Genomic DNA, 27320 nt, shown 5'->3' with positions numbered 1-27320 from the left:
CCGGGTGCGAGGGCGGGGGCTGCGGGCCCCCCATCGCGTCCGGGAACCAGCGGCCTCCCGCGCTGTCCAGTCCAGGGCGAGAAGGAGGAGCTGCGGGAGCTGGAGAACGAGGTGATCGAGTGCCACATCATCCGCTTCTGCAAGCCCGTGATGCAGAAGACGGCCTACGAGCTGTGGCTCAGTCACCAGAAGCGGGAACTGCATCTCAAATGCGCGCGCTTCCTGGAGGAGGACGCGCGCCGCTGCGACCACTGCCTGAGCGGCGACTTCGTTCCCTTCCACCACTTCATCGTGGACATCCGCCTCAACACCCTGGACATCGGCACCATCCGCCACATGGCCATGTCCCAAGGCTTCCAACGTAGCGCGCCTGGGCTGGGGGCGGGGAGGGAAGGGGTCCCGAGCCTGGGAATGCAGGGGGGTGTGCAGGGAAGAAAGGGAGTTGGGGGAACGTGGAGGGGGAGGACGGATGGCCCCTCTCCATTGGGCCACTCAGAACCCAGAGGCGTCATTGAAAGCCAGCCCTCACTTTCCCCGGCTCAAGACGGTTCTCTGTTCTTGGAGAACTGGGGAGCACTGGAAAGGGAGCTAAGTTTCCCTGTTTATCCGGAGGCCTGGGAGGGGGTCTAGGGGTGAGCGGGCACACACAAGTCAGAGGCACCACAGCTCGGGAACCAAAGATGCTAAGAAGGGGCCATGGGTGGGGCGGGAGCGATAGCACAGCGGGGAGGGCGTTTGCCTCGCATGCAGTCAGCCCGAGTTCGATTCCCAGCCTCCCATAGGGTCCCCCGAGCACTGCCAGGAGTAATTCCTGAGTGCAGAGCCAGTAGGAACCCCTGTGCATTGCCAGGTGTGACACCAAAAAAAGCAAAAAAAAAAAAAATAGAAGGGACCAAAGCGATAGCCCAGCGGGTAAGGCATTTGCCTTGCACACACGGTCGACCTGGGTTCGATCCCCGGCATCCCATAGGGTTCCCCCAAGCACCACCAGGAGTGACTCCTGAGTACAGAGCCAGGAGGAAACCCTGAGCATCATCCAATGTGACCCAAAAAGCAAACAAACAAGCAAAAAAGATGATCAGAAGAAGGTTGTCGGACTGACCCAGGTCCAATCCCCGGCATCCCATGGACCCTGCCAGGAGTGCTCCCTGAGCACTGCCAGGTGTGGTCTCCAGAATGAAATCAAGGGGATGGGGAGAGCCCGCAGGACGCTGGTCTTGCATGTGGTCCACCTGGTTCGATCCCCAGCCTCCCATAGGGTCCCCTGTGCCCCGCCAAGAGTGATCCCTGAGTACAGAGCCAGGAGTGACCCCAGCTGGGTGTGGCCTCAAAAACCAAAACCAAACCCCCACCCACACCCCCCCCAAAAAAAACAAGGTAGTGAGAGCCAGCCCGTCTGCTGAGGTAGACTTTCCTACATGCAGACACAGAGCTGTGGGGAGCCCCTGGGTCCCCAGAGGAATGTAGGGTCACAGAGAGACCCTCCTCTTCCTTTTTTCTTTTTTCCTCTTTTTGGGCTGGAGCGATAGCACAGTGGGTAGGGCATTCGCCTTACAAGCGGCCCACATGGCCGACCCGAGTTCGATTCCTCCGCCCCTCTCGGAGAGCCAGGCAAGCTACCGAGAGTATTCGATATGCCAGACACAGTAACAACAAAGTCTCCAATGGAGACGTTACTGGGCCCGCTCAAGCAAATCGACGATCAACGGGAGGGCCTTTACCTTTTACCTTTTGGGTCACCCAGTGATGCTCAGGGGTTCCTCCTGGCTCTGCTCTCAGGAATCACTCCTGGCAGTGCTTGGGGGACCCTAGGGGATGCTGGGAATCGAACACGGGTCAGCCGCGTGCAAGGCAAGCGCCCTCCCCGCTGTGCTATCGCTCCAGCCCCAAGACCCTCCTCTTTCTGTTCTCCCAAACGGGAGGGCATCACTCACCTGGCACTGAGAATTGAGGCCTCTTCCTTGATTACAACCCGCCCCCCTCCCCCAGAAACCGGAAGATTTAGCACCACGTATTTCCGGGTATATGAGGGGGAGGGGCGTCCTGCCCCCCACCCAATCAACAGCCCCTTCTCTTTCCACGGGAAGGACTCAGCAACAGTGCAGGCGTCAGGGGCTGTCCCCATCGTCCTTAGCTGTCTCGGGGACCCCCAGGGCCGGGAAGGGTCCAGCCACCTTGGCGGGGAGCACGAGTTGGCAGGATCTAATTGTTCAAGCCAAGCTCAAGTTTCACCTGAACAGTGCCACGGGGCCCAGGAGACAGGCAGTGGGCTGGTTCCGGGTTCGATTCCCAGCATCACCAGGCACAGTTACCTCCCTAGCACGAAGCTGGGGCATGTTCCCCCCCCCCAAAAAAAATAATAAAAACCACTCCTGGGTCACCCCCCAACCCCCGAGTCACCCTCGACATCTGCCTATTTTGCAGAGGAAGAAAAAGTCACCTCTTCCAAAACGGAGGATCCCAGGAAGCTGGAGTTCACCGAGGACATGAGGTACCGGCCTGGACGTGCTGACCGCTGGACATTAGCTCTGCCATGTGGGCCAGTCCAGCTGGGCCCAGAGCTGCCTCCGAGGGCAGGGGCGCGGGGCCTGGCCCGGCTCCTTGTCTGTCTTTGGTTCCGTTTGCCAGCCCTGCTGCAGTGCTCAAGGAGCACCCCGGCCCTCTGCTCGGCCCGCCTGGCTTCCTGGAACGGCCCGGACCAGCTCCTGCGTCCCAGCCTGGAGTTTTCTGTTAGGGGGTTTTGGGGAAGGTGGGGTTTTGGGGGTCCACACCTAGCGGTCCATGGAAGGTGCTCCTGTCTCTGTGCTCAGGAGTGACCCTGGCTGAGCTTGGGGGGGCATAGGTGGTGCCAGGGACGAAGCTGGGGTCGGCCACACGCAGAGCAAGGCCCTTGGCCACGAGGATCTCCTCGGCCTCCTGGGTTTGCTCTGGAGATGTTTTCCGTCCAAAGAGCACCTCCCTCCCCTCCCCTCCTCTCCCCTCCCCTCCCTTCCCCTCCTCTTCTCTCCCTTCCCCTTCCCCTCTTCTGCCCTCCCCTCCCCTCTCCTACTCTCCCCTCCCCTCCCCTTCCCTCCCTTCCCCTCCTTGTCTTGCCCTCCCCTCTTCTCCCCTCCCCTCCCCTCCTCTCCCCTCCCTTCTCTTCCCTTCCCTCCTCTCCTTCCCCTCCTCTCCACTCCCCTCCTCTCCACTCCCCTCCTCTCCCCTCACCCTCCTCTCCCTCCCCCTCCCCTTTCTTCCTCTTCTCTTCCCTCCCCTCCCCTCCCCTCCCCCTCTTCTGCCCTCCCCTCCTCTCCCCTCCCCCTCCTTTCCCTTTCCCCTCCTCTCCCTTCCCCTTCCCTTCCTTCCTGTCCTCTCCTCTCCTCTCCTCTCCCCTCCTCTCCCCTCCCCTCCTCTCCCCTCCTCTCCTCTCCCCTCCCCTCCCCTCCCCTCCTCTCCTCTCCCCTCCCCTCCTCTCCCCTCCTCTCCTCTCCCCTCCCTTCCTCTCCCCTCCTCTCCTCTCCCCTCCCCTCCCCTCCCCTCCTCTCCTCTCCCCTCCCCTCCCCTCCTCTCCTCTCCCCTCCCCTCCCCTCCCCTCCTCTCCCCTCCCCTCCCCTCCTCTCCCCTCCTCTCCTCTCCCCTCCCCTCCCCTCCCCTCCCCTCCCCTCCCCTCCTCTCCCCTCCCCTCCCCTCCTCTCCCCTCCCCTCCCCTCCCCTCCCCTCCTCTCCCCTCCTCTCCCCTCCCCTCCCCTCCCCTCCTCTCCCCTCCTCTCCTCTCCCCTCCCCTCCTCTCCCCTCCCCTCCTCTCCCCTCCCCTCCTCTCCCCTCCCCTCCTCTCCCCTCCCCTCCTCTCCCCTCCTCTCCTCTCCCCTCCCCTCCTCTCCCCTCCTCTCCTCTCCCCTCCCCTCCTCTCCCCTCCCCTCCTCTCCCCTCCTCTCCCCTCCCCTCCCCTCCCCTCCTCTCCCCTCCTCTCCTCTCCCCTCCCCTCCTCTCCCCTCCTCTCCTCTCCCCTCCCCTCCTCTCCTCTCCCCTCCTCTCCTCTCCCCTCCCCTCCTCTCCCCTCCTCTCCTCTCCCCTCCTCTCCCTTCCTCTCCTCTCCCCTTTCCTCCCCTCTTCCGTACCCTCCCCTCCTCTTTCCTCCTCTCCTCTCTCCTCCCCTCCCTTCTCCTCCCTTCTCCTCCCTTCCCCTCCCCTCCCTCCCCTCCTCTCCCCTCCCCTTCCCTCCTCTTCTCTCCTCTCCTCTCCCCTCCTTGGCCCAGCCCTGAGTGCTGTTTGCCCCCTCTGGGAACAGCTTCCAGAAGGCGCGGGAGAAGATCCTGCAGTACTTCGACGGGGTGATCGACAAGATGAAGAAGTCGGAGGACATGATGCCGCTGGAGTCGTGCCAGTGCAAGGAGACGCTGGAGATTGTGCTCCAGCCGCTGGCCCAGCACTTCCTGGCCCTGGGCGAGAACAACAAGGCGCTGTACTACTTCCTGGAGATCGCGTCCGCCTACGTCTTCCTGGGGGACCACTACACGGTGAGGGGGGCCCCTCGCGGCGGCCTAGGCCAGGACACGGCGCCCCGACTCTGTGCCGCCCAGGGGCTTCCGGAGACCAAGCCACGGGGTTAGGGATGCCCTTCTTGATGGGGGTGCCCTTGTTGATAAGGGGTGTCTCTTCTTGATCGGGGGTGCCCCTTCTTGATAAGGGGTCTCCCTTCTTGATAAGGGGGTGTCTCTTCTTGATAATGGGTGCCCGTACTTGGTAGGGGGTGCCCCTTCTTGATAGCGGTGCTCCTTCTTGATAAATGGGTGTCCCTTCTTGATAGGGGGTGCCTCTTCTTGATAACAGGTGCCCCTACTTGATAGGGGTGCCCCCTCTTGATTGGGGGTGCCCCTTCTTGATAAGGGGGTGCACTTTATTGATGGGGTGCCCCTTCTTGATAAGGGGGTGACCCCCCAAAATTTTTTTAAAAATTTAATGGGGCTGGAGCAATAGCACAGTGGGGAGGGGGTTTGCCTTGCACTCGGCCGACCCAGGTTCGATTCCCAGCATCCCATAGGGTCCCCCGGGCACTGCCAGGAGTAATTCCTGAGTGCAGAGTCAGGAGGAACCCCTTGTGCATCATCGGGTGGGACCCAAAAAGCAAAAACTAAAAAAATTTAAAAATTTAAAAGGGGGTGCCCCTTCTTGATAAGGGGGTGCCCCTTCTTGATGAAGCCGGGGGACGGTCCCGACTCCTGCACTGCCTCAGGCTTTTGTGAAGAGACCAAGTCACAGGAACAAGCCTTTAGTGAGCACCGAGGAGAGAGCAGAGCAGGGCCAAGAGACAGTGGCACGCAGCTGACCGGGGTTCCATCCCGGCTCTGTCCGCCATGTCCTCCCCTCCCGGCCATGCTGGCTGGGCTCATCCGCAGCCCAGGAGGAAAGGCTGGCCTCTCCGGGTGACGTGGGGATAGGGCCGTGGGGGCAATGGCCAAAGGAGGAAATAGGGCAGGAATCTGGCAGAGTTCTAGAAAGTTCTAGAACATTCCAGGCTTGCACTCGGGGCAGTGAGATGGGAGCCAGCCTCAGAGGGAAGGGGCTTACCTCATGGGAACCACGCGCCCCCTTCCAATGCAGCCCGCCCTAACGCAGGGTTGGGGCGGAGGGACCGACGCCCCCCACTCCGCTCCTCTTCCCTCCATGCGGGGCCTGCTGGCGCCCTTTTGGGGTTCCTGGACCCCACAGCGCCCCCATCTCCTACTTCCACAGGCTTCCATCTACCTGAACGAGGGAGAGAGGTTGCTGAGACTTTTCAAGAAGAAAAAATCATCCAGCCAGACTTTTGAGCTGGCCACATTCTACAGCCTCAAAGGCCAGGTAAGAACCACATACACACACACACACACACACACACACACACACACACACACCATCAGAAGCAGCAGTACACAGCCCCCCATCCCCTCCCCATGCCCCTGCTCAACCCCCAGTCTCTGCGTCACTGGCCTGCAAGCCCCTGGCTGCACCCCAGTTATTTTTTTAAATTTTTAAATTTTATTTTTATTTATTTATTTATTTATTTATTTATTTTGCTTCTTTGGGTCCCACCCGGCGATGCACCGGGGTCACTTCTGGCTCATGCACTCAGGAATTACTCCTGGCGGTGCTCGGGGGACCCTATGGGATGCTGGGAATCGAACCCGGGTCGACCGCGTGCAAGGCCAACACCCTCCCCGCTGTGCTATCGTTCCAGCCCCGAAATTGTTTGATTTTATAAGTTGCCTTCACAATATTTGATGACATTCATTCAATATTCAAACACCCATTCCACCACCATGACACCTTCCCACCACCAGATTCGGGATGTTTCCATCCCAAGCCCTGTCCCAAAACACCGTCACTGTCACTGTCCTCCCATTGTTCATCGATTGACTCGAGCGGGCCCAGTAACATCCCATTTTGAGACTTGCTGTTATTGTGTTTGGCATCTCGAATACATCACAGGCAGCTTGCCAGGCTTTGCTGTGCGGGCGAGATACTCCCGGTAGCTTGCCGGGCTCTCCGAGAGGGGCAGAGGAATCGAACCCGAAACACAACCAAAAGAATATATTTTGTATTGTCTGTTGTGAAGAACTGCTGGACATGCTTACAAAAGAGCGTTCCTATAGGACCAGTGTGAAGATTGTTCTATTTTGGCTGGAGCCATTAAGACATTCTATAGGATATCACTAATATGTTGTTAAAGTTTGGATGATGTGAGCTTTAGTATAATCTATATGAAAATATGTAGCACTGTCCTCCCGTAGTTCATCGATTTGCTCGAGCAGGCACCAGTAACATCTCCATCGTGAGACTTGTTACTGTTTTTGGCATATCGAATACATCACGGGTAGCTTGCCAGGCTTTGCCGGGGGGTGAGATACTCTTGGTAGCTTGCCGGGCTCTCTGAGAGGGGTGGAGGAATCGAACCCCGGTCGGTAGCATGCAAAGCAAATGCCCTACCCATTGTACTATCGCTCTAGCCCATGAAAATATGTATGTATGCATATATATATATATTTATATATTTCCCTCTATGATTTGTTGCCTACTGTCTGAACCCCATCAATATGGTGTGGTAATTATGAAGGGGCTGGAGCGATAGCACAGTGGGTAGGGCATTTGCCTTGCACGAGGCCAACTGGGCGACCCGAGTTCGACTCCTCCGCCCCTCTCGGAGAGCCCCACAAGCTACCGAGAGTATCTCGCCCTCATGGCAGAGCCTGGCAAGCTCCCCGTGACATATTCGATATGCCAAACACAGTAACAATTGTCACAATGGAGACGTTACTGGGCCCGCTCGAGCAAATCGATGAACAACAGGACAGGCACAGGGAATTATGGAGACTGGGTAGGGAGTGTCTTATGATGTGTCCAGGAATATGTTCACTCGTGTGTGAGGCTCGGCCCGAGCATGTGTGGGGAGCGGCCTTGATCATGGGTGGTGGTTGAGTTTTGGAGGTTGGTTGCCCGGGCTGGGTCCCTTGGGGCAGGAAGGGCTCCTGGCTCTGCACTCAGGAATCACTCCTGGTGGTGCTCAGGAGTCCCTACGGGATGCCAAGGATGGAACCTGGGTCGGCCGCATGCAAGGCCAAAGCCCTCCCCGCGGTGCTAACACTCCAGCCCCCACGGCTCTGCACACTTTTAAGAGTTCTTTCTGGGGAAGACTTGCCCAGTACTGGCCGAGCGCGTGACCACCCGCGGTTGGTGCATTCAGCGACGCTTGGCAGGTACACAGTGTGGTTGACGCGCTCGGCGCTCGGCGCAGTGCGTGGCTGGAATGCGCACGGCCTAGCTGGAACCGCACGGCTGGCGGGCGGAGCGCCGCGAGGTTAGCGCGCGTAGGGTGGCGGGAGGCGAGGCTGGGGAGCCAAGTGATTAGCCCGCAGGGTGGCGGGAGGCGAGGAGTGGTTACCGCGCCGCCGTGTGGCCCAATGGTTAGCGCGCCGAGTGGTCAGCGCGCCTCGGAGGGTCAGGCTGGCGCACCGAGTGGTTAGCGCGCACGGTGAGGCCGGAGCGCGCGCAGCGTGGTGACCGCGCTCTCCCGCAGGTCTGCTCGCACGTGGGCCAGCTGGACCTGGCCAAGAAGATGCTTCGCAAGGCACTGCAGCTGCTCAACCGCACCTTCCCCTCCAACCTGATCTCGCTGTTCCTGCAACTGCACGTGGAGGAGAATCGGCACTTCCGCTACATGTCGCAGGCGCAGGAGAGCTCGCCCCCCAAGTAAGGGCGGGGTCTCAGTCCCCTCCACCCAGCTGCAAGGCCCCGAGCCAGACAGCAGGCCGGCTGCCCCAGGGCCTTGGGGGAAGCCGCTGGCAGGACCACGCAGGCTTCCACGACTCGGGGCTTGGGGTTTGCACAGCTGTGCTCAGCAAGGGCTGTGTGAGTCCAGTCCCAGCACTCCCGGGCTTCAGGACCCAGGTGACCCCCACATCCAGAGCATCACTTGGACCTAACACCAGCTAAGCATCGCCAGGAGTAGCCCCTGCGTGTGTGAGAGGGAGAGGGAGAGAGAGAGGGAGGGGGGGGGAGGGAGAGAGAGAACTGGTTAAGGCACAGATCTTGCGCGTGGGCAATGCAGATTGGATCCCGGGCACCCCACAAGGTCCCCCGAACCCCCCTGGGAGCCATCCCTGACAACAGAGCCAGCAGTCAGCCCGGGGGACACAGAACCACGCTAATATACAGTCCTGCTGGGAGCTGACCCCACCCTGACGGCAGTGTGCAAATACACGCCAGGCTGGAGATGCAGAGTCCCGTGTGAGCGCCCCCTGCTGTGGCCACGAGGGCGTAGCATGCCCCAGATTTCCGAGGATGCACTGTTAACACTGTAGCACTGTCCTCCCGTTGTTCATGGGAGCAGGCACCATTAACGTCTCCATTGTGAGACTTGTTACTGTTTTTTGGCATATCAGATAAACTATGGGGAGCTTGCCAGGCTCTGCCGTGCTCTGCCAGGCTCTGCCATGCAGGCGGGATACTCTCGGTAGCTTGCCAGGCTCTCTGAGAGGGGCGGAGGAATCGAACCTGGGTCGACCGCGTGCAAGGCCAACGCCCTCCCCACTGTGCTATTGCTCCAGCCCATTACAAGGAGGAGAGAGAGGAAATCCCGTGTATCCGCAAGATCTGGCTTGAGGAGCGATAGCACAGCGGGGAGGGCGTTTTGCCTTGCACGCGGCCGACCTGGGTTTGATCCCCGGCATCCCATCGGGTTCCCCGAGCACCGCCAGGAGTGATTCCTGAGTGCAGAGCCAGGACTCAGTCCTGAGCATCGCCGGTAGGACCCAAAAAGAAAAAAAAATGGGGCTGGAACTACAGCACAGTGGGGAGGGCGTTGGCCTGGCACGCGGCCGACCCGGGTTCGATCCCCGGCCTCCCATTGGGTCCCCCGAGCACCGCCAGGAGTGATTCCTGAGTGCAGAGCCAGGAGTCAGCCCTGAGCATCGCCGGGTGGGACCCAAAAAAGAAAAAAAAATAAACAAAGACCTAGCCTTCCTCAGGTCCCTTCCACGAAGCCTCAGAGGGGACACTTCCAGGGGCGGGGGGTGGGGGCTGTTTCCATTGGGTGGTGGTGACACACCCCAGGTTCTATCCCCCGCACCACGTGAACAGCCACCAGTTCACCTGGTCCCGAGCCCCTGGGTGATGGGGATCTCTCTGGCGCCCCCTGCAGGAAGAAGAGGCTGGCGCAGCTCTACCAACAGGCCAACTGCCTCTCCCTCCTCTGGAGGATTTACAGCCTCAACTACTTCTTCCACTGCAAGTACTACTGTTCCCTGGCTGCCCTCATGCAGCTGAACACGGCACTGGAGACGCAGAACGACTTCCAGGTAGGGGCCTTCGTGTCCCCCCCCTCCAGTTCCCCCGCAGGGCGAGGCCAGGGGCTGCCCCCCCAACCCACGGGCTCCTCTCCAACATTTTTGTCTTTTTTTTTTCTGTCTTTTTTGGTTGGGCTTGGTTTGTTTTGGAGGGGGCCACACCCGGTGATGCTCTGAGCTGACTCCTGGCTCTGCACTCAGGAATCATCATTCCTGGTGGGGTTTGGGGGACCCTAGGGGGTGTCGGGAAATGGAACTCGGGTCAAGCACTTGAACCCCTGCACTTTTTTTTTTTTTGCTTTTTTGGGTCACACCCAGCGATGCACAGGGGTTACTCCTGGCTCTGCACTCAGGAATCACTCCTGGCGGTGCTCGGGGGATCATATGAGATGCTGGGAATCGAACCCGGGTCAGTCGCATGCAAGGCAAATGCCCTACCCATTGTGCTATCTCTCCAGCCCTCTTTTATTTAATATATATATATTTGTTTGTTCGCTTTTTGGGCCACACCTGGCAATTCTCAGGGCTTGTTCCTGGCTCTGTACTCAGGGATCACTCCTGGTGGTGCTCAGGGGACCCTGTGGGATTCTGGATCAGCCACATGCAAGGCAAATGCCCTCCCCACCAGACTATCTTTCCAGCTTCTGATGCATATCTCCCTCCCCGCCCCCATGCATATTTTAAGGCTGGAGCGATAGCACAGCGGTAGGGCGTTTGCCTTACAAGCAGCCAACATGGCCGACCCGAGTTCGGTTCCTCCGCCCCTCTCGGAGAGCCCGGCAAGCTACCGAGAGTATCTCGCCTGCACGGCAGAGCCTGGCAAGCCCCCCGTGATGTATTCGATATGCCAAACACAGTAACAACAAAATCTCCAATGGAGACGTTACTGGGCCCACTCGAGCAAATCGATGAACAACGGGAGGGCCTTTACCTTTACTTTACCTTCATTGGGAAGGAGGAAAAATGAATTTGCCCTATTATTTTAGTGAGAAGGGCAGCCATTGTTAAAATTTCATTGTTTTGTTTTGGTTTAGCTTTTTGGGTCACATCTGGCAATGCTCAGGGGTTCCTCCTGGCTCTGCACTCAGGAATTACACCTGGTGGTGCTCTAGGGGCCCTGTGGGATGCTGGGGATCGAACCCAGGACGGCCACGTGCAAGGCAAATGCCCCACCCACTGTACTGCCACTCCAGCCCCAAATCTTCTATTTTTAATCAATGTCTGACGCATAGAAGATAGGGTGAATATCAATCTCTAACCTTCTCGCCATGCTAATACATCACAAAGCATGCTTCTGGAAAGTTCCACCATGGACGCATGAGAAAAAGAAGCTGAAAAGAAAAATGTTAAAGAATTTCCCCACACACATTGGGGCTGGAGCGATAGCACAGCGGGGAGGGCGTTTGCCTTGCACGCGGCCGACTCAGGTTCAATTCCCAGCATCCCATATGGTCCCCTGAGCACTGCCAGGAGTAGTTCTCGAGTGCAGAGCCAGAGAGCCAGGAGTAACCCCTGTGCGTTGCCAGGTGTGACCTAAAAAGGAAAAAAAAAAAGAATTTAGGGGACAGAGCAATAGTCCGGCAGATGGGACTCTGGCCTTACATGTGGCTGACCCAGGTTTGATCCCCGACACCCCCTAGGGACCCTGAATCCACCAGAAGTAAGCTTTTTGGCTCACATCCGGCGATGCACAGGGGTTACTCCTGGCTCTGCACTCAGGAATTACCCCTGGCGGTGCTCAGGGGACCATATGGGATGCTGGGAATCAAACCCAGGTCAGCTGGGTGTGACCCCCAAACAAGCAAGCAAGCAAAAGTAGATCAACCAGAGTAACTTCCTTGAGGCTGGAGTGATAGCATAGCGGAGGAGTGCGTTTGCCTTGCATGCAGCTGACCTGGGTTCGATCCCCAGTATCAGATAGAGTCCCCCAAGCACTGCCAGGAGTGATTCCGGAGTGCATGAGCCAGGAGTAAAAGGGAAAGAAAAAAAAACCTAAAAATAACCTTCCTTGGTTGTTAAATAAGGAAACAAACATACACCTATGACAGCAAATTGGATGTTGCAGTAAGGGCTGGAGCAATAGCACAGCGGGTAGGGCGTTCGCCTTACAAGCGGCCAACATGGCCGACCCGAGTTCGATTCCTCCGCCCCTCTCGGAGAGCCCGGCAAGCTACCGAGAGTATTCGATATGCCAGACACAGTAACAACAAAGTCTCCAATGGAGACGTTACTGGGCCCGCTCGAGCAAATCGACGATCAACGGGAGGGCCTTTACCTTTAGTAAGGCAGACAGTAAAACATGAAGCCACGCCTCTCCCCCAGCGAGCAGGTGCTCTCTGCTCCTCCTGGGGCTGACGCCCAGCCAGCGGGCTTCTCTCTGCACTGCGACCCTAGACTGGGCCAGGAGCAGAGGAGCAGGGTCCGGGTTGACCTCCAGCACACGTGGTGTCCTGGAGCACATGGGGAAACAACCCCTCGCCACCCCCCCCAAGCACAGAGCCGGGAGCATGGCTGGGTGAGGTCCCACGGCAGAACAAGGACAGAGAGGCACAAGGCCAGTCCTGGTTTGGCCACGGCACCCCAGAGGGTCCCCCAAGCACGTCCAGGAGTAAACCCTGAGCACAGAGTCAGGTGTCAGCCTTGAGCACAGAATCAGGAGTGATCCCTGAGCACAGTCAGGAGTGATCCCTGAGCACAGAATCAGAAGTAAACCTTGAGCACAGAGTCAGGAATGAGCTCCAAGCTAAGTCAGGAGTGACCCCTGAGCACAGAGTCAGGAGTGAGCCCCGAGCTCAGAGTTAAGAAAACCCTGAACTCTGGTAAGTTTTTCTCCAAAACCTGAATTAAAATATTTTGGCCGGGACTGGGGCGATAGCACCATGGGGAGGGCATTTGCCTTGCACCCTGCGGACCCGGGTTCGATTCCCAGCATCCCATAGGGTCCCCCGAGCACTGCCAGTAGTAATTCCTGAGTGCATGAGGAACCCCTGTGCATCATCGGGTGTGGCACAAAAAGTAAAATTAAAAAAAAAAAGTTTTAATCATTGTACAGTTGAAACCCAGGCACAAAAATTTGTCAATCTACAACTGTACCTCATGGTGTTTCACTAACAAAAATTAAAAAAAAAAAAAAAAGTAAGTGATGGAGAATGGGCACTGGTGGAGGGATGGGTACTCGATCATTGTATAACTGAAACCCAAGCCCAAAAATTTGTAAGTCCAAGGGCTGGAGCAATAGCACAGCGGGTAGGGTGTTTGCCTTGCACGCAGCCGACCCGGGTTCGATTCCCAGCATCCCATATGGTCCCTCAAGCACCGCCAGGAGTAATTCCTGAGTGCATGAACCAAGAGAAACCCCTGTGCATTGCTGGGTGTGACACAAAAAGCAAAAAAAAAAAAAAAATTGTAAGTCCACAACTGTACCTCACTAATAAAAATTAAAAAAGAAAAAAAGAATTAAAAAAAAAGTTTTGGCGCTTCAGACCATCAGGAGTGTGGGAACCTCGCAGGCCCACGGAGCTTTTCCTGGGAGCCGCGGCCCAGAGGGGCCAAGTCCCGCGGGGGCGTCTGCGTCCCCGGGTGCTTGCGGACACGCTCTGTGTCCCTGCCTCAGATCATCAAGGCCTACCTGGACTACTCACTGCACCGCCAGCTGTCCGGCCACCAGGAAGGCTGGAACAAGTACGAGATCCTGGCCATGAAGTCCATCTCGGCCCTCCCGCTGAAGGGCGAGAACATGGAGGCCGTGGCCCACGTGGCCGACACGCTGAGCTACACCAAGTTCATGATGGGCTACCTGGACCTGGCCATCGACCTGGGTAGGAGCGGGGGGCGGGGGGGGCAGCCGGGCGGGCAGGTCTGATCGCCCCCCACACACACCCCCATCACACCGGGACCGTGGCTCTTGCAGGCTCCAGAGCTCACGAGATGTGGTCGCTCATCCGGAACCCTGACCGGCACTGCCACGTCCTCTGCTGGCTGAGCCAGAGTCTCTGCCTGAGTAACAGGTACTTGGAGGGGCTGGAGCCGTAGCACAGCGGGGAGGGCGTTGGCCTGGCACGCGGCCGACCCGGGTTCGATCCCCGGCATCCCATCGGGTCCCCCGAGCACCGCCAGGAGTGATGGTTCCTGAGGGCAGAGCGAGGAAGTCAGCCCTGAGCACCACCGGGTGGGATCCAAAGAGCCCAAAACAACCACCCAGGTCGGAGCCATAGCACAGCAGGGAGGGCGTTGGCCTGGCACGCGGCCGACCCGGGTTCGATCCCCGGCATCCCATCGGGTCCCTCGAACACCGTCAGGAGTGATTCCTGAGTGCAGAGCCAGGAAGGACCCCTGAGCATCGCTGGGTGTGAGCCCAAATAACGACCACGGCAGTCAGGGTGTGAGGGAGAACAGAACGGAACCTGGCCAGCCCCGCCCCCGACTTCATCATCCCCCCATCTCCATCTCCCCCCAACCCCCCCGCCCCATCTGCATCTCCCCCCAACCCCCCCGCCCCATCTCCATCTCCCCCCAACCCCCCCGCCCCATCTCCATCTCCCCCCAACCCCCCGCCCCATCTGCATCTCCCCCCAACCCCCCCGCCCCATCTCCATCTCCCCCCAAACCCCCCGCCCCATCTGCATCTCCCCCCAACCCCCCCGCCCCATCTCCATCTCCCCCAACCCCCCCGTCCCATCTCCATCTCCCCCCAACCCCCCCGCCCCATCTCCATCTCCCCCCAACCCCCCCGCCCCATCTGCATCTCCCCCGCCCTATCTTCATCCCCCTTCTCCATGCACCCTGCCCACCTCTATCCGCCCCATGCAGATCCATACAGCTGGTGCAGGTGCTGGGCTGGCTGTGGGACCTCTCCGTGGCCGAGGAGCACATCTACGGCAAGGCCTTCTTCTACTTCATCTGCATGGACGTCATGCTTTACTCGGGTGCGACATGGGGGCACCCCCCAGGCCCTCCCCCACACCCCTGCTGTCCAGAAGGCTCTGAGATGGGCGCGGGAGGAGTGTGATTGGGGGCTGCTAGGGGTGGGAAGGAGGGAGAGCAGAGGGCCGGCTGCATGTGCAAAGGGCCTGTGGTCACCGATAACAATTTGGTTTTTTGAGTTTTTGTTTTGTTTTGTTTTGTTTTGTTTGCTTTTTTGGTCCCACCTGGCGATGCTCAGGGCTGACTCCCGGCTCATGCACTCAGGAATCACTCCTGGTGGAGCTCGGGGGACCCTCTGGGATGCTGGGAATCGAACCCGGGTTGGCCGCGTGCAAGGCAAATGCCCTCCCTGCTGTGCTATAGCTCCAGCCCCAACGATGACAATTTGGGAACCTCATTCTGTCAGGGGACAGATGGACCCCAAGGGACCAGCGGGCTCCCTCTTGCCTGAACAGGAGTGCAAAAGGGTACCCAGAGACACGGCCTTGGGCCTGAGCGCCAACAAGTTTATATGTTTTAGATATATATTTGTCTTTTTGGGTCACACCCGGCGGTGCTCAGCGCTTCCTCCTAGCTCTACACACAGGAATCACTCCTAGCAGTGCTCGGAGGACCCTATGAGATGCTGGGAATCGAACCCGGGTCGGCCACGTGCCAGGCCAACGCCCTCCCCACCGTGCTATCGCTCTGGCCCCAATGTTATTTTGGGGGGTGTGGTGGGGGCATATTTTTTGGCTACACCTGGCAGTGCTCAGGACTGACTTTTGCCCCTGTGGTCAGGGATCACTCCTGGCGGGGTTTGGGGGCCCCTTTGTGGCACCGGGGATCGAATTGTGGTTATCCACATGGAAGGCACTCTCCCTGCACTCTCCCTCAGGCTAGGGGGTGAGTTTTATTTATTCAGGTTTTGGTTTGGGGGCCACACCCGGCGGTACTCAGGGCTTACTCCTGGCGGTGCTTGGGGGACCATATGGAATGCCGGACTTGAACCTGGATAGGCCGCATGCAAGGCCCCTACCCCCTCCTGCTGTGCTATCACTCGGCCTCTGCAAATGGGCTTTATTTTTTATTTATGTATTTATTTATTTATCTGCTTTTTGGGTCACACCTGGCGACACGCAGGGGTTCCTCCTGGCTCATGCACTCAGGAATCACTCCTGCCGGTGCTCGGGGGATCCTATGGGATGCTGGGGATCGAACCTGGGTCAGCCGCATGCAAGGCAAACGCCCTCCCCGCTGTACTATCGCTCCAGCCCCTGCAGATGGACTTTAAACTGAACTCCCAGGGACTGGAGTGATAGCACACGGGGAGGGCGTTCGTCTTGCATGCGGCTGACTCGGGTTCGATTCCCAGCATCCCATAGGGTCCCCTGAGCACCGCCAGGAGTAACTCCTGAGTGCAGAGCCAGGAGGAACCCCTGTGCATTGTCGGGTGTGACCCAAAAAAGAAAAGCTCCCATGTTGAAGACCTGGCACTCAGTGGACCCAGGTTCAATCCCCGGCATCCCATAGGGCCTCCTGAGCCCTGAGCACAGAGCCCGGAGTCAGCCCTGAGCTCTGAAAAAACAGGTGTGGCCCCAAACTCCAAAATAATAACAGTTATAATAAAGAGCGAAAGCCCCCTTTTCCAGGCCCGTGGGGAGAGATTTTTCTTTCTTGTATGCTTTTGTTTCCTTGGGCCGTACCCGGCAATGTTCTCCTGGCTGACACCACATCCACGCGGTGACTCAGGAAACTCAGTCCCCCTCTCCTCAGTGGAAGGGGGTGCCCCCCCGTGGGAGCTCCAGGCTCCACCTCTTGGGAAATGCACCTCTTTCTCTCCTTTTTTGGGGGGCAATGCACAGGGGTTCCTCCTGGCTCTGCACTCAGGAATCACTCCTGGCAGTGCTTGGGGGACTCTATGGGATGCCGGGGATCGAACCTGGGTCAGCCGCATGCAAGGCAAACGCCCTCCTCGCTATGCTATTGCTCCAGCCCTTTCTCTCCTTTTTTAGGCTTCATTTATAGGGGCTTTGAGGAGTGCTTGCAGTTCGTCACAGAGAACGAGAACAACAAAATCCTCAAGTACCAGAGCGGAATCCTGCTGGGCCTTTACTCTTGCATCGCGCTCTGGTAAAAACTCAACTTGGGGGACCAGAGTGATAGTACAGTGGGTAGAGCATTTGCCTTGCACGTAGTCGACCTGGGTTCGATCCCCGACATCCCATATGGTCCCCCAAGTAACTCCTGAGCATCGCTGAGTGTGACTCAAAAAAGAAAAAAAAAAACACCTCAACTTGGGGGCTGGAGCCATAGCACAATGGGGAGGGCGTTTGCCTGGCACACGGCCGACCCAGGTCCAATTCCCAGCATCCCATAGGGTCAACCAAGCACCTCCAGGAATGATTCCTGAGTGCAGAGCCAGGAGGAACCCCTGAGCATCGACGGGTGGGACCCAAAAAGCAAAAAAAAAAAAAAAAAAAAAAAAACCCCACAAACAGAAAAGCAACTTTACCAGGGCTGCGGGCTGGAGCGATAGCACAGTGGGTAGGGCGTTTGCCTTGCATGCCACAAACCCGGGTTCAATTCCTCCACCCCTCTCGAAGAGCCTGGCAAGCTACCGAGAGTATCTCGCCTGCACAGCAAAGCCTGGCAAGCTCCCCATGATGTATTCGATATGCCAAACACAGTAACAAGTCTAACAATGTTACTGGGCCTGCTCGAGCAAATTGAGGATAGTTACAGTGACAGTGACCAGGGCTAGAGCGATAGCATAGCGGTAGGGCGTTTGCCTTGCACACAGCCAGTCCGACCGAGCTGGGTTTGATTCCTCTGCCCCTCTCCGAGAGCCCGGCAAGACACCGAGAGTATCTCGCCCGCACGGCAAAGCCTGGCAAGCTACCCGTGACGTATTCAATACGCCAAACAGAGTCACAAGTCTCACAATGGAGACATTACTGGTGCCCACTCGAACAAATCGATGAACAACAGGACAGTGGACAGTGGACCAGAGCCCAGAGCCCCCGGTGCCCCCCATCCCCGCCCCGGCCACGGAATCCCCAAAGAACAGGCTAATGAGGGTGTTTGCTTTAAAAAAGGGAAGACAGGCCCGGAGCCCAGGGGCCAAGGTGCTCACCTTGCCTGCAGATGACCCAGGTTCCATCCCCGGCCCTGCGCATGGTCAGTGGGCAAAGAGCCAGGAGTGGCCCCTGAGGACCCCCCTCAAAAAAATTGCTCTTTGCTTGTTTTGTAATACTCCAGTGCTCCCGAGTCCACGGGACAGGCATAGGTGCCAAGAACATACCCCGGGGGTCCTCCCTGCCAGCCTGTCACGGGACAGGGGCCCTGAGGCCATCGGAATGCAGGTTTGGGGCTTCTGCCATGGTGTGGAGGGACCCATCGCCCAGGCCAGAGCCCAAAACTGTGACTCTGCGTTACAGATGACCCAGGGGCCCTGACAGCACAGGCCAGGGGCAGGAGCGACAGCACAGTGGGGAGGGTGTTGGCCTTGCACGTAGCCCACCCGGGTTCGAGTCCCGGCATCCCATAGGGTTCCCTGAGCACCAGCAGGAGTGATCCCTGAGTGCAGAGCCAGGAGTGACCCCTGAGCATCGCCGGGTATAGCCCAAAAAGAAAAAATCTAATAAAAAGAAACACCGACCAGGAGACAGTGTGAGACCGGTGTGGTCTTGTGCAAAAGCCTCGGCTGTGGGGCTGGAGCGATAGCACAGCGGGGAGGGCGTTTGCCTTGCACGTGGCCGACCCAGGTTCGATTCCCAGCATCCCATAGGGTCCCCCGAGCACGGCCAGGAGTAATTCCTAAGTGCAGAGCCAGGAGTCAGCCCTGAGCATCGCCGGGTGGGACCCAAAAGGCTGCTCGGAACCCCCCGAGGGGTGCACTCGGGGAGTTGGAAGGCGGGGGCGGGGGCGGGCGGCCAGGGGCGGAGGCTGACGTCGTCGGGTGTGTTTGCCGGGCAGGTACGGGCGACTTCGGGAGTGGAACCACTTTCACGTCTTCTCCACCCGCGCCAAGGGCCTGGTGCCCAGGAAGACGCCCGCGGCCATCTACTGCCAAGGGGTCAGCCGCTACCTGGAGGGTCGCGTGCTCTTCCTGCAGCAGCAGATCGAGTTGCAGGTGGAGACCGCGCAGGACAGCGGCTTGAAGCTCCTCAAGGTCAGGAGCGTCCCTCCTCTGACCCCCAAGCTCATTCCCACCCCAAATCCCTCGGGCTTGCTTTGGCCAAGGGCGGGGGCAGTGGGGTCCAGACAGGTGGCCAGGCCAGATAGGGCACACACCACAGCACACACACACACACACACACACACACACAGTCCACATACCCACAGGTCGTGCACAGCACAAACCACATGTGCAGGACACATGACGCCTCAGATGTGTGCAAACGTGTCATACGTCACATCAGTCCCATCTCTCACGCATGCACACCCATGTGCACACCCATGCACACACATGCATACATGTGCACACATGCACACGTGCGCACACATGTGCACGCACACACATGCACACACACATATGCGTGCACATGCACACACGCACACACATGCACACACGTGCAGACAAACGTGCACACACATGCCCACACGTGTGCACACACACACGCACACACACATACACACAGATGCACATACACGCACACACGCACACACATGCGCACACACACATGCATATTGCACACACACGCACATACACGCACACATGCACACGCACACACATGCATATTGCACACACACGCACATACACGCACACATGCACACGCACACACGCACACACACACACACACGCACATACGCGCACACATGCACACATGCACACACATACACATATGCGTACACACACGCACACACGCGCACACACACACACACGCATGCATGCCCGATGCTGAGCTGACAACTGGGCTGTGTCCCCGCAGCGCCTGGAGGTGCTGGTGACGCAACACTGCACGGCGCCCGTCTTCTACCCGCGCCTGTACCACCTCATGTCCTACGTGTGCATCCTCATAGGCGACGGCGAGCGCTGGCAGCTCTTCCTGCGCATGGCGATGTCCTTCAGCGAGCGCCAGGGCAACGTGCTGGAGAAGGACTGGCTCGCCATGAACAAGGCAGGCGCCGGCGCGGGCAGCGGGGAGGGGCTGGGGGACCCTGAGGTGGTGGTGGTGGGGGCACCCCCAAAGGAGGGTTTTCTTTCTGAGCCACACCCGGGGATGCTCAGGGCTGACTCCTGGCTCTGCACTCAGGGTTCACTCCTGGCGGGGCTCAGGGGACCCTGTGGGATGCCAGGGATCGAACCCGGGTCAGCCATGTGCAAGCCAAACGCCCTCCGCGCTGTGCTATTGCTCCAGACCTTTACTAATATTTCTTTGCTTTTTGGGTTGGGTCACACCCAGCGATGCTCAGGGCTGACTCCCAGTTCTGCACTCAGGAATCACTCCTGGCAGTGCTCGGGGGACCCTATGGGATGCCGGGGATCGAACCCAGGTCGGCCGCGGACAAGGTAAGCGCCTTACCTACTGGGCTATCTTTCAGGCCTGGAAGAAGCTTTTAAATTTATTTTTTATTTTATTTTTGTCTTTATTAAGTTGTTTTTTTTTTAATCGAATCATAGTGAGATAGACCCCTACAAAGTTGTTCACGGTTGGGTTTCAGTCATATGGTGTCCAACACCCGTCCCTCCACCAGGACACATTTCCCAGCACCAGGGTCCCCAGGTTCCCTCCCATCACCCCCACCCCCTGCCTGCCTCTATGGCAGGCGTTTCTATTCTCTGTCTCTCTCTCTGTCTGTGTCTCTCTGTCTCTGTCTCTCTCCTGTCTTTGTCTCTCTCCGTGTATCTCTCTGTCTCTCTCTCTCCTCCCTCTCTCCTCTCTCTCTCTATCTCTGTCTCTCTCTCCCTCTGTCTCTGTCTCTGTCTGTCTGTCTGTCTCTCCCCCCCCCCCCTTTTTAGCATTGTGGTTTGCAGTACAGATACTGAAAGGTTATCAGGAATATCCCTTTACCTCCTTTGAACCCTCAGCTCTTGTCCAGCCTGACCCTTCCCAGCTATTTTTGTCACCCTGGTCCCTTCTCTATCTGACCCGCCCTCTGCCCCACACACACCTGTGGTTGATTCCAACCACTGATGAGTCCTCCTAGCCCTTGTTTGTCCTGGTCATGGATATTAGTCTCCTTCTATTCTTTTTTTTTTAATCCCGCAAATGAATGCGGTCCTTCTATGTCTGTCTTCTATGTCTTCTATGTCTTCTATGTCTTCTATGTCTGTCCCTCTCAGAAGGATCATTTTTCGTCTTGGTCTCAGCCGGTGATGCTCCGTGCTCCCTCCTGACTCTGCCCGCAGGAATCCCTCTTGACAGAGCTCAGAGGACCCTGTGGGGTGCCAGGCGGTGAACTTAGGTTGGTCATGTGCAAGGCCAGTGCCCTCCCCACTGTCCTATGGCTCCGATCCCCGACGGGAAGTTTCTTCCTTCCTTTGAGGCTTTTCCAGGCTCCTCAGCTGTCCCGGATTCCAGCCATGGGGAGCTTTGCTCCTTCTCCTGCCCCCTTCTCTGGGTGTCTCACCCTCTGAGGCCCTCCTCTAGAATGGGGACCCCAAGGGGAGCCCCCCCCCGCAGTGCCTGGTACGCAGATGGGCAGTTTGGGTGCAGCAGGGAGGAGCCAGTGCTGGCCTTCCATGTAGCTGACCGAAGTTGACCACCTCACGTGTGGTCCCCGAGCACTGCCAAGTGGGGACCTCCCTCCTCTCCACTTAAAAAAAAAATTCTTGGGGCTGGAGAGATAGCACAGCGGTTAGGGCGTTTGCCTTGCACAGTGACTGACCCGGGTTCAGTTCCCAGCATCCCATAGGGTCCCCTGAGCACCGCCAGGAGTGATTTCTGAGTGCAGAGCCAGGAGTAACCCCTGCGCACCGCTGGGTGTGACCCAAAAAGAAAAAAAAAATTCTTTGTCTCTGGGCCCCGCGGTCTTGGTGCCCCCACGAGCACCCCTGTGCCTGTCCCAGCAGGACTGGTGGTGCTCCAGCCCCGAGAAGGCCCTGGACCAGTGGCAGAACATAATCATGAGGCTACCGTCCTGGGAAACCGTCATATCCGGGAAAGTGAATCTCGAGGACTTGCAGAAGAACAAGTTTCTACTGGGAGGCAGCATACTGGATGATCTTCGCTGAACCGCGGCCTGGACGGCCTCAGCCCAGTCAGCAGACTGGACAATCTTTTCTAAGTTATTATCCTGGACGAGCTTTTCTAAGTCACTAGACTGGACGGCCCTTCTTTTTTCTTTTTTTTTCCCCCCCCCGCGTCACAACCCAGCGATGCTCAGGGCTGACTCCTGGCTCTGCACCCAGGAATTACTCCTGGCAGTGCTCAGGGGACTCTATGGGATGCTGGGAATCGAACCCGGGTTAACCGCAAGCAAGGCAAACGCCCTTCCCTCTGTGCTATCTATCACTCCAGCCCCTGGATGGCCCTTCCATTTTTTTGTTGTTGTTGTTTGTTTTTGTTGTTGTTGTTTGCTTTTTGGGTCACACCCAGCGATGTACAGGGGTTCTCCTGGCTCTGCACTCAGGAATCACTCCTGGCGGTGCTCAGGGGACCCTATGGGATGCTGGGAATCGAACCCGGGTCGGCCGCATGCAAGGCAAACGCCCTCTCCGCTGTGCTATCGCTCCAGCCCCTGGCCAGCCCTTCTTAACCGGGCACGTGTGCACGAACAAAGCTTCCCCCCGCCCACCCCCACCCCCAGGCCCGTCCACGCCCCACCCCCACCCCTGCCCCCATCCCAGCCCCCGAGGGTGTGACTCCTGCAGCATGGAGCGTTGGGGTCTGTGCGTTCTGCCCCGGTATCTGAGCCGGTCTCAGCCCACAGAGAACCCGCCTCCCCTGGGTGGGGATGGGGAGCAGGAAGAGGACCCCGCGGGGGCCCCACCTAGCGCCTTCTTGGCTAGCCCGAGCGGGTGACAGTTTAACCCAGACCTAGCGTGGGTTGCAAGCGAGCGTGTCTCCAGCGCTGGGCACGGCTGTCCTGCCAAGGCCCAAACGGCAAGATGTGGCAAGAGGCACGTTTGTAGGGACAAGTTCATGTGTGACGAGGGCACCATCTGGGTGCCGCCTGCCCCGGGCACCAAGCCTCAGAGCCTCAGCCGGGGGTTGGGGTCCCATATGTTCTGGTGGAGGGCACAGCCCGCGGGGCTCAGGGACCACTCCTGGCCGTGCTTGGGATCCAACCCGGGTCTGCCGTGCTGACCCCCACATCCGGGTGGTCGTGGAAATAGGAGGGGACAGCAGGTTAAATCGAGCCAGGGTTGGCTGTCAGCCTCACTTCCCAGAAGCCACGGAGGGGCAGAGAGGCGGCCACGGGGTCTAACAGAGCCCTCGCCCGCGAGGTCCCTGAGTTCGAGCCCCATGCTTTCCCTAGTCCCACCAGGTATGGCCCAAACAAGACAGAGCAGGGCTGGAGCGATAGCACAGTGGGGAGGGCACACGGCCGAACCGGGTTAGATCCCCAGCATCCCCTAGGGTCCCCCAAGCACCGCCAGGAGTGATTCCTGAGTGCAGAGCCAGGAGTCAGCCCTGAGCATCGCCGGGTGTGACCCAAAAAGCAAAAGCAAAAACAAACAAACAAAAACCCACAAAACAATACAGATAAACCAAAAAAGTAGTCACAAACAGCATTCTTACAAATACTAATAAACTCCCAGCACCTCGGGGTGAGGAGAGGGGTGAAACCAGGTAGGAGCTAGGGGCACCCCATATCTTTTTTTCTCCCTTTGTTTTTTTGGTCCCACCCAGTGATGCTCAGGGCTGACTCCTGGCTCGGTGCTCAGGAATCACTCCTGGCGGTGCTGGGGGGGGGGGGGAGGCTATGGGATGCCGGGATTGAACCCGGGTCTGTTGTATGCAAGGTGGGCACCCGCCCCACTGTGCTGTCCCAGGGAGGCAGCCCAAAGAAGGGAGTGGGGGAGCAGGCACCCGGGAGCGAAGCCCCCAGCAGATGAGAACATGATCCTTCCACCCATCCAAGGGTCTGAAGCCAGGTCAAGCCCAGGGTTTGCAGGAGCACTGGCCTCAAAAGCACCCAAGCCAGTGATGTCTCTGGCTTCTGCCCAGTGCATTGAGATTGGTGGCACCCGCAGCTGCCAAGCCCCTCTGGCCAGCAGGGGGCAGCATGGACCTTTGAAAGAAGCTTCTGAACCGCCAGACTTCAGGGTTCAAGCCCACAGCTTGGGGGGACCGGTGGTGGGGGTAACCCCACTGGTTCCCCTCATCTGCCAGGAAGCTGCGAGCCCGGGATCCAGGGGACAGAACTCGATACGTTGATGATGGCCAGAATTTGGACCCTGAACACCCACCTGGTGACGGGGGCACCCCCAGAGAAAACTCGTGTTCCATCCTCCTAACACTTTTGTCTGGGGCCCATATCTGGACTCCGGAGGAGCAGAAATGATCAGGGGCCCAGGGAAGGACACAGCCTCGCTGTCCAGGCCTGCCCAGGTCACAGACACGGCCAAGGAACGCACTTGTGGGGTGCTCATCACTGTCTCTTGTTCCCGAAGTGAGACTTCAGGGCAGGCGCTGAGAATCCGGGCAGCGGGGGGCCGCAGGCCACAGGACAGCGGGGAAGGCGCCGACCCTGGTTTGATCCCCTATAAAGGTCTCCATTGCATCGCCAGGAGTGATTCCTGATTCCCTAGCAGAGCCAGGAGAGAGTACTGTGCACCGCCAGGTAGGGCCAAAACAAAAGAAAGTTCTGGAAAGTTCTAGAAGGGGTGCTGGAAGTCCGCCAGATTTCCAGAGCGTGGGGTCCAGACTGGGCCCATGGAGCTGGAGGAGGTGTTTGAAGGGCACCTCTGAGTCCAGAGATGAGTAATTCTGGTATGGGGCGACTCAGGCACCTGGACACTGGGGGGCGGTTTCAGGGGCAAAGGGTCCTCTAGCCGGTGTCCTTGGCCAGCTGGACACTGGTTGGTGGGCCTGGTGCCTGGCTGGAGGCTCTCTGGAGAGCTTCCTCCACTGGGGCATGATTTGGGGTTTTGCATGACTAATGTCTGCCCACAGGTAGGGAACAGCTGGTCTGGACTACAGGGCCTGGCTTCAGCCGGAACTTGAAGTGGACAGAAAGAGTCGGAGAAACAGCCCCAGAAACCCATTTCCGGGGCTGGATCGATAGCACAGTGGGGAGGGCGTTCGCCTTGCACGTGGCCGATCAGGGTTCGATTCCCAGCATCCCATACGGTCCCCTGAGCTCTGCCAGGAGTAACTCCTGAGTGCAGAGCCAGGAGTCAGCCCTGAGCAACACTGGGTGGGACCCAAAAAGAAAAAAAAAATTTCCCCATTTCCCACTTTCTCCTGCGAGGATCTATTTCAGAGCCTCAGGGGGAGAGAGACCAGATTTCTCAGCCAAGAACTGGCCAGCGCTCACCCTCCTCCCTCCTCCCCCCCTCCAGCCTCAGTTAGTCAACATGAGGTCACTGGGGAGAGGGGGGGTTGCCCTGTTTCCGTGGGACGTGGCCCAGCTCTGACCAGCAGGGCTGAGCATGGGGTGCTATTTTACACACATACACACACACACACACACACACACACACACACACACACATACCCACCTCCCGATGAAAGGGAACAGGCAGACACCCAGCTGCAGCCAAGTCGGGGTTTGACAACCCTGCTCTTGGGGGCCTGACATGCTTGGGGTTCTTGAGTAATCGCCACCCTGGGTGAGTTTTCCAGAAACATCTCCGCGGGCAGAGCACCCTCCTCCGGGAAGGGATTCAGATGGCCTGTGGCCTGCGGCAAGGGCTTTGCGAGAATGTTCTACAACCTCCTCGGGCTTTCTGTTTGTCTTGGGCTTGTGGGCCGCACCCAGCTACATTCAGGGATGCCTCCCAGCTCTTGGGGACCCCATGGGGTGCTAGGGATGGAACCGGGTCTCCTGGCTCGCAAGGCAAGCACCCTCCCCAGGAGAGAGAACATCGCCTTTATCGAGTTAAACATTTTGTTTTGTATTTATCTGGGGGCCACACCCAGCCATGCTCAGGGGTTCCTCCTGGCTCTGCACTCAGGAATCACTCCTGGCGGTGCTCTGGGGGCCCTATGGGATGCCGGGATCAGAGGCGGCCAGCCTCGGGCCAGGCAAATGCCCTCCCTGCTGTCCTATTGCTCTGGCCCTAAAAGAATCACTTTTTAAACAGGACCCGGGAGGTGTTTACACATTTTTTTAAAAGAGAGAGTACTGCGGGAAAGGCTTTAGCTTTGATCCCAGGAACCACATAGGGTCCCCCAAGCAACGCCTGGAGCAAATCCTGAGTACAGAGCCAGGAGTAAGCCCTGAGCATCGCTGGGTGTGGTCCCAAAACAAAATAAAAAAGGAGGGCGGTGAGAGAGAGCACAGGGGGTAAGGCACGTGCCTAGCATGGGGTTGGGCTGGGCTTGATTCCTGCGCCCCACCCAAAACAACAGAAAGCAGGGAAGTGACTCAATGGACTGCATGCAGAGTGTAGGAACTGCATGGGTGGGGGATGGGGGAACTGATTCTCAGCAATGATGGTCTCCGGAGCTCTGCCAAGCAGGACCCAACATAACAAAAAGATTCCAAACCCAGAGACGTCCCGTGTCCACCGGGCCCCTCCCCAGGGCCTGGACACCCTCAGGAATTTCAGAGTGTCCCTGCCTTCTGCCGGGAGTGAATCACACGTGGTGCCCCAGTGACCCAGTGCCCCGCCGGCCAGGGCCCTCAGAGCCCACGTGCAGACATCCACTTGGCCAGATTTCCTCTCCCAGAAATAGGGAAAATTTAAAAAAATCTACATCCCAGCTCTCCCTTCCACTCGGAACCGCCAGCCCCAGGCACAATGAGGGGACATCCTGTTTGCAGTAGGAAACGCACTGGGAAGTGGGAGGCCCGAGGGACTGAGGCCTGAAAGGCTGGAGCTTCCTTTCTGGCCAAGCTTGGGATTGTTTTTGCAAGCCCAGCACTCAGCACGGGGCCCCGGGGGCTTCCTGAGGACACACAGGCCAGGCCAGGCCGGGCTGGACCAGGGCAGGGAGGCTCCGGGCTGGGCTGAGGGGGTTCCCCTGAGCACCCCGAGACCTGTAGTTCCTGCCCAGGGGGCCGGGCTTAGCTGCAGTTCCTGTCTGGGGTACCGGGCTTAGCTGCCGCCGCCAAGGAACGCTTTGATTTGCCCAGTGAGAAGCCACAGGACCCCCATCCTGGGTTTGGGGCTAGAGAAACCGTTCAGCAGGGAGTGGGGGGGTGCCCCGGGGAGATGGGAACTGAGCCCAAGACCTCTCTGCAGGCCGAGCCTGAGTTCAAGCTCTCTCTGTGATTGCCACCGGGTGTGGCCCAGAAACCAAACCCTCCCCCACAAAACAACAATCATCCACAACACCTGGGTTGCTGCCACTGTCCTCCCGTTGTTCATCAAGTTGCTCGAGCAGACCCAGTAATGTCTTCTGTGAGCCGTTGTTACTGTGTTTGGCATATTGAATACATCACGGGGAGCGAGATACTCTCACTGCTGGGCAGAGGAATCAACCCGGCTCAGCCGGCCGGCAGTGCGCAAGGCAAATGCCTTACTGCTGTACTATCACTCTAGCCCAACACCTGGGC

At 58.3% G+C, this 27320-nt stretch overlaps 1 protein-coding gene across 1 annotated transcript in view; it reads left to right on the top strand.

The window, feature by feature from the left end:
* ADCY10 (adenylate cyclase 10) overlaps positions 1-21882 on the top strand; it is a 50490-nt gene extending 28608 nt beyond the window's left edge. The window contains exons 20-32 of the mRNA XM_056108601.1: positions 71-361; positions 2425-2491; positions 4268-4496; positions 5713-5820; positions 8033-8205; positions 9656-9812; positions 13414-13618; positions 13711-13807; positions 14610-14725; positions 16718-16835; positions 18681-18876; positions 19637-19825; positions 21721-21882. Coding sequence (XP_055964576.1) covers positions 71-361; positions 2425-2491; positions 4268-4496; positions 5713-5820; positions 8033-8205; positions 9656-9812; positions 13414-13618; positions 13711-13807; positions 14610-14725; positions 16718-16835; positions 18681-18876; positions 19637-19825; positions 21721-21882 — 2108 coding nt within the window. The remainder of the gene's footprint in view (positions 1-70; positions 362-2424; positions 2492-4267; positions 4497-5712; positions 5821-8032; positions 8206-9655; positions 9813-13413; positions 13619-13710; positions 13808-14609; positions 14726-16717; positions 16836-18680; positions 18877-19636; positions 19826-21720) is intronic.
* Positions 21883-27320: the final 5438 nt, after the last annotated feature.

The sequence above is a fragment of the Sorex fumeus genome, unplaced genomic scaffold (genome assembly GCF_029834395.1).
Source record: "Sorex fumeus unplaced genomic scaffold, SorFum_2.1 ptg000226l, whole genome shotgun sequence".
Lineage (NCBI taxonomy): Eukaryota > Metazoa > Chordata > Mammalia > Eulipotyphla > Soricidae > Sorex > Sorex fumeus.
The sequence above is the reverse complement of the archived record's forward strand: the minus strand, read 5'-3'. Positions and strand labels throughout refer to the sequence as shown.